General features: G+C 45.2%; 1 protein-coding gene across 1 annotated transcript; it reads left to right on the forward strand.

The window, feature by feature from the left end:
* Positions 1-756: 756 nt before the first annotated feature.
* Positions 757-13,536, forward strand: KLHL10 (kelch like family member 10). Its single transcript, XM_026704137.2, has 5 exons — positions 757-1,375; positions 4,978-5,467; positions 6,493-7,110; positions 9,410-9,559; positions 13,125-13,536. The coding sequence occupies exons 1-5, from the start codon at positions 1,188-1,190 to the stop codon at positions 13,497-13,499; spliced, it is 1,821 nt and encodes a 606-aa protein (XP_026559922.2). The 5' UTR covers positions 757-1,187; the 3' UTR covers positions 13,500-13,536.
* Positions 13,537-14,009: the final 473 nt, after the last annotated feature.

The following is a 14,009-nucleotide window of genomic DNA, read 5'->3' on the forward strand; positions in this document are numbered from 1 at the left end:
GGGCGGGCCAGTCCATAGCATCAATGCCTTTGTCTTGCAGGAACTGCTGACACACTCCAGCCACATGAGGTCTAGCATTGTCTTGCATTAGGAGGAACCCAGGGCCAACCGCACCAGCATATGGTCTCACAAGGGAGTAGCATCGTAAAAATTTGGTTAACGATATTCAGTTCAGAATTGGAAAATCCTGTGTCTTGATTATTTTTATTCAAAATATTTAAAATACAAACTAAAAAAAATGTTGGTTAGATTGTTTACCGTTAGGGTATTTGTGTTGATAGTTACTTGTTTACTTGATCATAAGCAAGTGACACAATTCATACCCCAATCAAGGAACTTTCCAAAAAGATAAACAATCCAACAGTAAACAACAGCCTGATTAAGGAAACACCAATATAGAATTAGTATATATAAAAAAGAGTAAACTCCACTTCCTTCTAGCACTGGTGATATTACTTTGTTAGGTAATGAAATGTCTGCAAGAAAACAACCAAGCTCAGAAAAACACCAAGGACCCCACAGTCCTCCTCCTCCTCCTCCATTCTAGAGCTTAAAGCTCTGTGTGGATTTTGTACTTAGGTTGTTGTTTTTATAGTTCATTCGGCACTCCAATTGTTGGCAGCAATTCAAAGGAGAGAAAGGTGGGTGCTTATCTCGAGGGACTGTTTGGGACTCATTACAGGCTGGGAATGCACATAATTCCCAGCGTTGAAATTAAACAAGAGTTGTTTTAACTAAGTGTGTGCTTAATTATGATCTCAAGAAGCCTTGGTCAGAACATCTCCCTCCTCTTCGTGGCAGCCCTTGAGATATTGGAACACGGCTATTATGTCACCCCTGGTCCTTCTTCTCATTAAACTAGACATACCCAATTCCTGCGGCTGTTCTTCAGATGTTTTAGCCTCCAGTCCCCTCCAACCGTGATCTGGATAATTGAGGATCTCCATGGAGGAGATGACATAGAGGAGCCCTCAAGATACCCAACGCGACCATCTCCCTCCTGTGAAGGCAATGAGCCCGCTAGCTTCGGAGGGCAGCTGGAGTTCTAGAACCTGGTCGTGTCAAAGGTCTCATTATGGAAGGGTGTTCTGGAACCCCTGGGCCAATCACACCCTTTTTTTTTCCAAGAGGAGGGTTTAAGTGGAAGGCCTGGCAGCTCTTCCCGCTGCCTCCCCCACTTTGAAAGAATGGATGATGCCTCTGCTTCGGCGGGGTACTCCTATCGTCACATGGAGCGGAAGATGAGTGCGATGGCTTGTACAGTCTTCAACGAACTTCGGCTGGAAGGGAAGCTGTGTGACGTCATCATCAAAGTCAACGGGTGTGAATTCAATGCTCATAAGAACATTCTCTGTAGCTGCAGCTCTTATTTTCGGTCAGTGCGCTCCCCATCTCTTGAAAGGGATGTAAGCAACCAGCCAAGATCTCCCATCAGTTGGATGGTGGATTCTCTCATCCGGCAGCATAATCACTGTAGCCTCCTTGAGTGTCCTCTGGTCAGTCAGGCAGCACCTAAGGTTTAATAGTAAATAAATAAACCTTTAGTCCCTGGTTGTAGGAATTGAGAAATTCTAATCGTCTTTGTGGAGGTGTGTTTTCCAAAAGGCAATTGAACTTTCTTGGTCCTTTTTTCCTTTCCTTTGAAAATGTTTTGCTTCTCATCCAAGAAGCTTCTTGAGGTCTAAGTTTCTTGGGAGAAAAGTGATACAAAGGAAAAAAAACAACAACGAAGTCCAATTGTCTTTTGGAAAAAGGACCTTTGGGACAATCCTGGCCTGAACGATTGAGAATCTCCCTAGCTATTTTTCTGGGGGAAGAGTTTTTAGCTTCCTTTGAAATAACTTGTCTTTTTAAATAAAATAAAAAACTACGGATAGCAAAGCATTTTTTTTTAAGGCGGGGTGGTTTCTACCAGTTCTGTCCACCTCAGTAGAACCGGTAGCTCTGAAGAGCAGCAGACATAGAACCGGTTTTACGTCTGCTGATGGTTTTGCTCACCCGCCCACCTGGGCTCTTATCTGATCTTTATTTCCTGATTTTTTTCCACTTCAGCTGCCGAACGAGGCACAGCTGCAGTTAAAAAAGCAGGAAAAGAGGGCTGTTTCAAAGGCTGCGTCTCTGCACACAGCATGCTGATGACGATTTACAGGTGTGCGGCTCACAGCGTGCAGGGAAGCTCGTAAATCCCGAACTGGTAGTTAACCCTGTCGTATCCCACCCCTGAGAAAAGGGAATATTGTTTGCCTTCTCGGATGAAATGACATTCAAAAATAAAGAAGGGAGTTTTTAACCCACCAACATTTGTACAGCTTGTGGCTCAGGAGGTGTTCAATACTGCTGTGAAAAACAACAACAATGCTATGAGATAGGATCACAGAAAGCAAGAATGGGAATTTAGAGCAGTTTTTTTTTCCACATCTGGCACCCTCCCAGATACATTACAATTAGAAAACATTTGGAGAACATCAAATTCGGGAAAGCTGCTATATAAAAGGCAGATGGTATTAAAGTATCTTCCTTTTTTAGGAACCAATGGATCCCATTGAAATGATTCGAGGGTATTGTGAGATCTAGTCGGAAATGTGTTTGCTTCCATCCCTCTACAGAATAACAGAGGTTGGAAGGGACCTTGGAGGTCTTCTAGTCCAACCCCATGCTCAAGCAGAAAACCTATACCATTTCAGACAAATGGTTGTCCAATCAATTCTCAAAAACCTTCCGCGTTGCAGTACCCACAATTGAACTGAATTGAATTGAATGATGAATTTTTCGAACTCAGGAAGTTTCTCCTTAGTTCCACGTTGCTTCTCCCCTAGCTTAGTTTCCATTCATTGCTTTTTGGCCTGCCTTCAGGTGCTTTGGGGGAATAGGTTGACTCTCTCTTCTAGAAAAGAATGTGCCTGGCACCCCAAAAATAACTTAAGTGGGGTATGGCGATTAAGGCATTATAGCAGAAGGAGACCATCTATTTCCAGCTGAGAAATCATCTATGGCGCTTAATAAGGTGACCAACCGTCGTCCGTTAGGGAGGACGGTCCTCCTTTTGTAAGTTCTGTCCTCTCGCGAAACGTTTCCTCCTACATGTCCTCCTTTTTGATATTTGAAGACTAATCTGTAAATCTCCGTATTTGATCGATGCCGATCCGATCCATTGTGTGGGATGCGACGTATTTGTATTTGACGTGACGATTCGTCAAGGCTCAGTACAGTGCAGCGAGATGCATGCGCTCCACACAGAAGAATTGTTTGGAGAGAGTGCGGCACGCACAAGAATGCGCCGCGCAAAAGTGGCTTTGTTTTTTTTCTTCAATTTATTTGTGTCCTCCTTTTCATTGTTAAAAAGTTGGTCGCTTTATGCTTAAAAGTTTGCAAACCCTTTTGAATGTTCAAGACTTCCTTATAAATGCAATCTAAAAGGTGACTTGCTTTCCAGGTAAGTCCTAAAACAAGATAAAACTCCAGTTAAACGGATGAGTCACAAACATTCTACTTCTTTGTTGATTTATTAAGGAACATATGTGTGTGTGTGTGCGTGCATTTATATATTTGGTTTCTATATCTGCCCGTCTCATGTCTTTGGGAGGCACATATAAGACACAAACACAATTAAAACAGTATGAAATAAATACACATGGCACCAAGTTAAACCATTATTACAGATGTTAATACAGCCAGGGAAGAAGCCCTTAATTGACTTTGGACCCCAAATGATCCAAAGGTAAATCTTTGTGCATCAAGCTCTTTAATCAAATAGGAGGGCGAGAGAAGAAAGACTTAACATCTAAAGCAAATTTTATGAACCATTTTTGAATCCTGCACCTCCTTAGGAACAAGCAGGCCACTAATAGCTTTCAATATCTCAAAGGTATAGGAGATATGGTAGGGAAAGAGGCTAACCAGTTTGAGAGCCAGTGGTTAAGTCAATGAGCTGAGAGTTCTAGTTCCACCTTGGGTATGAAAAACAGCTGGCTAACTTTGGGCCCTTCATTCTCTCAGCCCAATCTGCTTCACAGGGTGGTTGTTGTGGAGAAAAATAGGAGGAGGAAAGAGTGTTGGATATGTTTGCTGCCTTGTGTTATCTATAAAAATAATAAAGGTTGGATGCGTACAATAACTATATGGTTATATCGTTATGCTTATGCTTTTATATTTATTGTTATGGCTATATATTTTTATGGTTTTATATATATATATATACATATACATATACATATACATATATATATATACATACATATATATATATATATATATATATATATATATATATATATATATATATATATTTCTTTTGAAAGCGAGCATCACAATTTCATTTTTTTAAAAAATGTGTGCAGTGTCTTCACAGAAAAAAAGTGACTAGAATCTTATTTTAAACAAATAAACAAGCAAGCAAGCTGGAGGAATTTCATGAAGCCAGGAGATTCCAAACTTAGCCACTTTAAGTCTTCTGGACTTCAACTCCCAGAATTCCCCAGCCAGGAAAAGTTAAAAAGTTACCAAGTTTGGAGACCCCTGTATTAAGCTAACACTGTCCCTTGGAAGCCCAGTGTCAGGATTCTGGCAGTGACCCCCAACTAAATCATGAGTCTTGAGCCAAACTTCCAAAACTTCAAAAGGATTTATTGGGAGTTAACATGCTGGCACTGCCTGGGTGCAGCCAACTCGGAGACACAGCATTCATTGTCACCCTTGACCCTGGTTTTTCCCCACCCCCTGGGTGTATCATCATTCATATTCTCCAATGGGACACATCCATAGCCAAGAGTCTTCAACCATGCTCTCCAGTTAGAATTTTGTGCGGCAGAAACTTCAGTCACCTAGTTACTATCTTTGAAAACTATTTATGGAATGCAGTTTTGGTTTGCAAGCAGCTGCACTGCTCCCCACTCTCTTTCTGTTGGCAACTCTAAAAAGACCATAGAACTGTTTTATGAGTTGACATCCAGAACCATGACTGTTGTGCTTCTCTTTCAGAGCTCTGTTTACCAGTAGTTGGAACAACTCCGAAAAAAAGATATATAATATTCCTGGTATTACCCCAGATATGATGAAACTCATTATCGAATACGCCTACACAAGGACAGTGCCCATTACAGTGGACAATGTGGAACGGCTCCTCGTAGCCGCCGACCAGTTTAATGTGATGGGTATCGTCAGAGCCTGCTCCGATTTTATGAAGTCTCAGCTCTGCTTGGAGAATTGTATTGGCATCTGCAAATTCACCGAGTATTACTACTGCCCGGAGCTACGACAGGCTGCCTACATGTTCATCCTGCACAACTTTGAGGAAATGGTAAAAGCGTCTACTGAATTCCTGGAGCTCTCGGTCAATGAGTTTAAGGACATCATTGAAAAGGACGAACTCAACGTGAAGCAGGAAGACGCGGTCTTCGAAGCCATTCTCAAGTGGATCGCCCACGAACCTCCCAACCGGAAACAGCACATGGCGGTCTTGCTACCGAAGGTGAGTCTTTCTCAGCTGCCATCTCATGCCTCACTATTATGCGGCGGCGGTTTGCCATGAAACTGTAGGGAGGGGGAATGAAGGGAGTGGGATGCTTGGGGAAAACGAAAGTAGAAGCTGCCTTGAGGCACTGCTTCAAGGTCAGCCAACTGGGCAGAAAGAGGGAGCTGCATACATACCAACCTGGGCACAGACTGACCGCTATGGAAACATCTTGCAGAAACTTGATTGGTGAGCAGTGATAGACAGAGAGGGAAGAGTAGAGTAGAGTAGAGTAGAGTAGAATATGGAACAGAATAGAATAGAAGAATAGAATTAACAATAGAATTAACAACAGAATAGAGAAAGAATAGAATTGAATAGAATAGAATAATAAAATAGGCATAAGAATAGAATAGAATCTTTATTGCTACTTTAAATGTACACTAATCAGCATATAATAGAATGGAATGGAATGGAATGGAATGGAATAGAATAGAATAGAATAGAATAGAATAGAATTCTTTATTGGCCAAATGTGATTGGACACACAAGGAATTTGTCTTGGTGCAAATGCTCTCAGTGTACATAAAAGAAAAAATACATTCGTCAAGAGTCAAGTTGTTCTAGTCCCTCCCAGCTAAAAACCTGACATCCGCTGCTGCATTCTCTACTCCCACACCTCCTCCCCATGCCTATTTGTCATTGCCGAATCTTCATTTACACTTCTTTCTCTCCCCGTGCTATCTATCCCTTCTGTATCTGTACCTACCTCCCATTCCCCCCCCCAACACACCATCTATCTGAATCAGGATCATAAACCCACACCAACTGATATCCCCAAAGCCCCACATCATGGTTTACATCAACGCGCAGTCCGGAAATATGGCTCAATGGGAGGTGGAGAATAGATGGGGGCGGGGCCACCCAGAGGTGGGATTTGCTGGTTCTCTGAACTACTCAAAATTTCTGCTACCGGTTCTCCAGAACCGGTCAGAACTGGATGAATACCACCTCTGCTCTCAATCCTCCTTCTGTCTTTGAAGGTCCGTCTGGCCTTGATGCATGCGGAGTATTTCATGAACAACGTCAAAATGCACGATTATGTGAAGGACAGCGAGGAGTGCAAGCCCATTGTGATCGATGCCCTCAAAGCCATGTACGACCTGAACATGAATGGCCCTTCGAGTTCCGACTTCACCAATCCACTGACGAGACCCCGGCTCCCTTACGCCATCCTGTTTGCCATTGGTGGTTGGAGTGGAGGGAGCCCAACCAATGCGATTGAGACGTATGACGCCCGGGCGGATCGTTGGGTGAATGTGACTTGCCAGCAGGAGAGTCCCCGGGCGTACCACGGCGCTGCCTACCTGAAGGGCTACGTCTACATCATTGGCGGGTTTGACAGCGTGGACTACTTCAACAGTGTCAAGCGGTTTGAGCCCATCAAAAAAACCTGGCACCAGGTGGCTCCCATGCACTCCAGGCGCTGCTATGTTAGTGTCACCGTCCTTGATAACTTCATCTATGCCATGGGTGGCTTTGACGGTTACGTGCGCCTCAACACGGCAGAGAGGTACGAGCCCGAGACCAACCAGTGGACCTTAATCGCTCCCATGCACGAGCAGAGGAGTGACGCGAGTGCCACGACACTCTACGGAAAGGTAACTATTGTGCAGAATTTTCCAACAGTGTTCTGACCCAAGCCCTTTTCCAATAGAACAAACACGAACCAAAAGGAACAGAAACCTTTTAATGATTCTTACAAATCCCCGGTTAAAAGGCTGCTGCAAACTAATTAACTTTGATTAGCATAAGCTTCACCAAAACTGCGAGACTGCCAAGAATAACAGATAAGAAATATTTCATAACACAAGAGCCTTCAAATACCAACTTAAGATACTGTAATGTCCACGAGGCTGAGTTTCAAAACGTTTTTTCTTCCTGCAAAGAACGTCCGATTCATAGCTGGCTTTTATCTTGTTGAAGGAGGGGCCATTACCTTGCAGCCTTATTGCCAAGTTGCCCGTGCTGTCGCAGCTGCTCTTTCCTGCAAGCAACCCTGCGCGCATGCGCACTTGGCACAGGCTCCTCGGGAACCTCCTCATTGCTGCTGCCAGCCCCCACAATCTCTGAAGACAGCAGTCCACTCCCTAATGGTCCTGGCCCCTCATCTGAGTCCTCGATCTCTTCAGCCGTCCGCACCTGCTGCCGGCTAACCACAACAAACAGCGAATACAATTGCCAGGTCTTTTGCACTCATGCCTTGGATCTGTTGTGCCCCATTGGCAGATTCAGACTCCAAGAGGGGCATGATAACTTTTGATTTTGGAGTGTGCCACATAAAGATCAACTGTGATTCCTGGCTCGGGGGCAAAAAAACCCAACTTTCTTTCCCCACATTTCTTATCCTTGTACATTTCCCAAAGCTGCTGTTAAGGCAAACATTACGGGTTTATTTTGAAAGAGAGAAAGAAAAGAAGGTAGGAGCAAAATGAACCAAGGTATGCTCAAGAAATCGATGACACCTAATTTGATTTCTCTTCTACGTCAAAATCAGGCGAAGGCCAGAACATAAGATGGAACGTGATTCTCAGAACCAGTAATGCGCCGAACAAAACTCAGTCTAAGTCAAATCCAGATGGCTTCCCTGATCTGATGTTTGTTGGGTCAGAGTAATAGATCAGCTTGCAGCTCCTTAAAGCAGCTTCCAAGTAACATACCCATAGCAAACAAAACTCGGAAGCAGGCAAATCCCTCAAAGAATAGATTTATTGGGTATGTCATATTGGCACAAGCTGGTGAAAACCGACTCTGAATATTCCCACGGGTTTCACCTGATTAAAAGTGAAAGTTTGTCACTTTTTCAAAACAGCCAGTCCCATGATCCAATCAGGATGCTGCCTAGTTGCTAAGTGACTCCAGTCCCCTCCTTCCGAGCATCTGCAGGAATGTCCTTGGTTCCCACGAGAAAGCATTTTGTTTTGGCTACACCACCCCAACTATCTCTATCTCTGTCACCCACCTCCCTATCCCTCCTCCCTGGTGTTTCAGCTCTGAAGTCTCAAAACTGGCCTCCGTCCGGCCAGCTACAGGGTTGACAGCAGCTATGCTACGCCAGGGAAAGATGCAGTTGCTTTAAAGAGCTGCAGACCAGGCTCAATTCACACTCCTGGGAAGTCTGAAGTATCTTTTTGGAACTGAATTCCAGGCACCGTGGACTTTCCCTTGCCTTAAGAGACCCGTGTTCCACCCTGGACAGAGAAGAAAACCATGATTTGAGCTAGGCATTAAAATAAGCATGGGTGCTGCTATAAATTAAGGGTTAGAGAGTACCCAGAATCAATTGTGTGATAGAATGGGTCCAAGTCAGTGGTGGGATTCATTTTTTTTTACTACTGGTTTTGTGGGTGTGGCATGGTTTGCATTGTGGGCGTGGCTTGGTAGGCGTGGCAGGGGAAGGATACTGCAAAATCCCCATTCCCTCCCCACCCCACTGACCTGCTTTCCAGCTCCGTTCTCCTGTGCAGGGCAACCAAAGAAGACTCAGCTGATCAGCTGGGACTCGATGGGAGGCAGAGAAGAGATGGGATTGGTGGGGCCAGTCAATAGGTGGGATTGGCTGGTTCTCCAAACTACTCAAAATTTCCACTGCTGGTTCTCCAGAACTGGTCAGAACCTGCTGAATACCACCTATGGTCCAAGTTCATGTTGTAGAACTAGCCAACAGCACAGAGATAATCTGCATTATAAACAATAATTCTCACCGGGTTGTACACCTTACATCGACTCTTCCTCATGCATAGGATTGACACTTCGTTATGCATAGGATTGGCATTGACTATATATACATTGGCTCTTCCTTATGCATATGATTAATATTCTTCCAACGTTCTCAGTGTGAACATCCATATAATTAACTCCCTGCCTCCTTTTTTTTCCATTTTTTTTTTCAAATACAAGGTTTACATTTGTGGTGGTTTCAATGGGAACGAGTGTCTCTTCACGGCGGAGGTCTACGATGCCAAGGTGGATCAGTGGAGCTTGATTGCACCCATGCGTAGCAGGCGCAGCGGGATCGGCGTGATTGCGTACGGAGAACACGTCTATGCAGTAAGGCTGGGGTCCTCTTGGGCTGGTAATTTAATTTAACAGATAATCAGAGTTGGAAGGGACCTTGTAGGTCATCTAGTCCAATGGTTGCCAACCAGTGGGCCAGGGACCACTGGTGGTCTGTGAGAAAATGTTGGTGGTCCGCAGAGAAATATCACCCCCAAAGCAATTAATCCAGGCTGCATGGGAACACAAGGTTTGCGTCGCTTGCATTACGAACAACATGAGGTAGTGAGGGGAGGATGGAAAGGGCAGAGGGAGGAGCTTGCCCCACTCGCCCCACATGCCTTGTCTGGCCACTGGGCTGCTTCTTTCCACTTCTTTCTTCTTCTGCTTTTGGCTGCACGCAAGGAAAGCAGCAAAAGTCTGTCTTTCTCTCCCCCAAACTCCGCCAGAAATGAGTCATTGGGACCCTGCAAGGCCTCCTGCTCCAAGAGGCTGTGCCAGCAAAGACTCATTTCTGGCGGAGTTTGGGGGAGAGAAAGAAAGACTTCTGCTGCTTCTGCTGCTTTCCTTGCATGAAGCCAAAAGTCTCTCTCTCTCTCTCTTTCTCTCCCCCTGAGAACGGAGCTGGAAACGGTATCCTGCGATCCCAAATTAAGAGTGATCTGTAGGAAAATAGGCTGAGGAATTTTCCTGCAGACTTTTTGGAGGATTTTCCCAGGATCTCTGATCCGCTGGATTTAAAATTATAAATTGGGTGGTTCCTGGGGTCCAAAAGGTTGGTGACCCCTGATCTAGTCCAACCCCCTGCCCAAGCATGAGACCCTATACCATTTCTGACCAAGTGCAACATCTCTTTCCGTCATGGTTGCTAGAACTATACATGCTGTTTTGCTCAGTCTATTGCAGCTTTCTCCAATCCCTTCCCCTCTACAACAGCTGGGAAACAACTCCTAGGATTTTATTTTATTATTTATTTTGTTTGCTTGTCAAACATGCACAACATGGCAAGTATAGGTATGAACATAAACAAGAACAAAGGAAGTAAATACAGATGAACAGGGGCAGTAGGACAGGGATGATAGGCACGCTGGTGCTCTTATGCACGCCCCCTTTAAGGACCTCTTAGGAATGAGGTCCACAGTAGACAGTTTGAGGTTGAAGCTGCGAGTGGTTGAGGCTGTGACAACAGAGTTAGGGTACAGCTCATCTGTCTGGAATCCGCACTATATATCGGACATTAATACAATCGAGCGAGTCCAGAAGTATTTCACGAGAAGAATACTACACTCCTCTGTTTGCAACAGAATACCCTACATCACCAGACTTGAGATTCTAAGCTTAGACAACCTTGAACTATGCCGGCTAAGATTGGACTTAAGCGTAGTACACAAAAGTCAATGACTACTTCAGCTTCAACCACAACAATACAAGAGCACACAACAGATACAAACTCAATGTAAACAGGTCCAAACTTGATTGCAGGAAGTACGACTTCATCAACGGAGGGCTCAAAGCCTGCAATGCACTACCTGACTCTGTTGTTACATCCTCTAACTCCCATTCCTTTAACCTCAAACTATCCACTATTGACCTCACCCCATTCCTAAGAGGTCTGTAAGGGACGTGCATAAGCACACCATCGTGCCTACTGTCCCTGTCCTATTGTCCCCATTTATTCGTCCCCATTTCTTGTATTCTTACTCATGTTTATACTTATACCTATTACCTTGTAAGTGATTGACAAATCAAAATAAATAAATAAAAATAAATAAACACATTCCAGGCATTGACCACTCTGTGGATGAACATTTGAATACCAGCCAGCAGTGTGCAGCCGTCACCACCAAAAAAACCCAAATACAATCCTGGGCTGTATAAACAGAGGCATAGGATCAGGTGAAGTATTAGTCCCGCTTTATAAAACCCTAGTAAGACCACACCTGGAATACTGCAACCAATGTTGGTCACTATATTATGAAAAAATTGCTGAGACTTTGGAAAAAGTGCAGAGAAAGAGCAACTGGCCTGGAGACTAAACCCTACGAAGAACGGCCGCAGGATTTGGGCTTGGCTAGCTGAAAGAAAAGAAGAATTAGGAGTGACATGATGGCAGGATTCCACTATTTGAGAGGCTGCCACAAAGAAGAGGGGCTTAAACAGGGGTGGGATTCAAATTTTTTAACAACCGGTTCTGTGGGCATGGCTTAGTTGGTAGGCGTGGCTTGGTGGTCATGTTATTGGGTGGGCGTGGCCAACTCAATATCACTCACATCGAGGCACGCATCTCCTCACCTGGCCTCTCATGACTACGGGGATGCTGCAACAGTCGTATGTGTGAAAAACGGTCATAAGTCACTTTTTTCAGTGCCATTGTAACTTTGAATGGTCACTCCACACAAGCAAAGTACCAGTAAAGGAGGGGAAAAAAACTCCAGAGAGGTTCCTGAGACAGGAAGTCTAGTCCTGCCAAGAATGTAATAAGGGCTAACCGAGAGGCACTTTCTGTAAGCAACACCAGAATGTTTCCTTCCTGCCTTCCTTACAGGATTAGGCCAGTAATTTCTTCTAACAACCGGTTCTCCCAACTGCTTAGAATGTTAACAGGCAGTTCTAGTGAATTGGTGCGAACTGGTCGAATCCCACCCCTGGGCTTAAATTATTTTTCAAAGCACCAAAGAAGGCAGGACAAGAAACAATGGATGGAAACTGATCAAAGAGAAAAGCAACCTGGAATTAAGGAGAAACTTCCTAACAGTGAGGACAATTATCCAGTGGAACTGCTTGCCACCAGAAATCGTGGGCGCTCCATCACTGGAGGTTTTTAAGAAGAGATTGGACAGTCATTTTTCTGAGATGGTATAGGTCAGTAATGGCTAAGCTTTTTGGCACCAAATGCCTTAAAGTTGCCAAGGTTGGAGACCCCTGGTATAGATAACAATAGATGTAGCATCATCAGTTGATCTGTTACTCTATAGCAGTGGTGGCTAACCCTTTTGGGCTCCCATGCCGAAAATTGTGCCAGCACCCAGAAGGCAATTCCCCCACCATCCCGCTGCACATGTGTGCACAACACCCCCTGCCCCCTTACCTGCACTGCACATGCCTGCACCTCCCAGCTGATTTTTGGCCCATTTGAGGCTTTTTTCGGCTTCCCCGAAGCTCGGGATGCAGAAAAACAAGCCCGTTTCGGCACTTCCGGTAAATACCAGAAGTGCCAAAACGGGCCCGTTTTTCGGCCTCCAAAGGCTGCAGAGGCTTCCCTTGAGCCTCAGAGAGGCCGAAAAAGGCCTCAAAAGGGCCAAAAATCAGCCGGGAGGTGCACGCATGTGCGGTGCAGTTAAGTTTGGCTGAGGCTCGCATGCCCGCACAAATGGCTCTGCACGCCACCTGTGGCACGCATGCCATAGGTTCACCATCACAGCTCTATAGGTTACTATACCTGTTACTATAGGTCCTCCTGTTTGAGCAGGGGGCTGGACTAGAAGACCTCCAACGTCCCTTCCAGCCTACTCTATTCTAATTCTAAATTTTGGATTTTTCTCCCTCCATCCATCCACCTGCTACGGGGCCAAGCCACCTTTTCCCTTTAATCTGTCCCTTTGGTCCTCACTGTCCGCAGGTGGGCGGCTTCGACGGCGCCAACCGCCTGCGGAGTGCCGAGGCGTACAACCCGATCGCCAACACCTGGCGCACGATCCCGACCATGTTCAACCCCCGGAGCAACTTCGGCATCGAAGTGGTGGATGACCTGCTTTTTGTGGTGGGCGGCTTCAACGGCTTCACGACCACGTTCAACGTCGAGTGCTACGATGAGAAGACAGACGAGTGGTATGATGCCCATGACATGAGCATCTACCGCAGTGCGCTGAGCTGCTGCGTGGTCCCAGGGCTGCCCAACGTCGGGGAGTACGCTGCCAGGCGGGACAACTATGTGGGGTCATCCCAGAGAGACGAGGTCAAATATTCGTCCTCCACTAGCACACTCCCAGTGTGAAAAGAGAGAGAAGAAGAAGAAAAACGCTCCTTGACTAATAAAGCCCTCTAAAGCAAGAACTAGATGCACAAGTAAAACAGCCTCTTTTCTTCCTTCCTAGATAAACCAAGAGGCTAGTCCTTATTGTGGAGGTGGGAAAGCAGCGTTTCTCATTGTTGGCTAATTTAGAGAGCCAGTTCGATTAAGGTACCTGGTTAAGAAACCAGGAGATGGTGAGTTCTAGTCCTGCTTTACTCATGAAAGCCAGTTGGGTGATTTTTACAAATCAGATTAACAGAATTTGGAAGGGACCTTGTAGGTCATCTAGTCCAACCTCCTGCCCAAGCAGGAGACCCTACACCATGTCTGACAAATGGCAGTCCAGTCTCTTCTTGAAAGTCTCAAGTGATGAAGCTCCCACAACTTCCGAAGGCAACTTTTGTTCCATTAGTTGATTGTTCTCACCGTCAGAAAAAAAAATCTCCTTATTTCCAGGTTGAATCTCTCCTTGTTCAGTTTCCATCCATTGTT

This window comes from Pseudonaja textilis, chromosome 14 (assembly GCF_049901715.1).
Source record: "Pseudonaja textilis isolate UNSWEBS1 chromosome 14, rPseTex1.2, whole genome shotgun sequence".
NCBI classification, from domain to species: Eukaryota; Metazoa; Chordata; class Lepidosauria; order Squamata; family Elapidae; genus Pseudonaja; species Pseudonaja textilis.

Bases quoted from the DNA above. Each gene is read 5' to 3' on its own strand.
- KLHL10 (XM_026704137.2), top strand. From the start codon at position 1,188: ATGGATGATGCCTCTGCTTCGGCGGGGTACTCCTATCGTCACATGGAG. The intron at 1,376-4,977 runs GTCAGTGCGCTC...CTTCTCTTTCAG, and splicing joins AGCTGCAGCTCTTATTTTCG to AGCTCTGTTTACCAGTAGTT. The intron at 9,560-13,124 runs GTAAGGCTGGGG...CACTGTCCGCAG, and splicing joins ACGGAGAACACGTCTATGCA to GTGGGCGGCTTCGACGGCGC.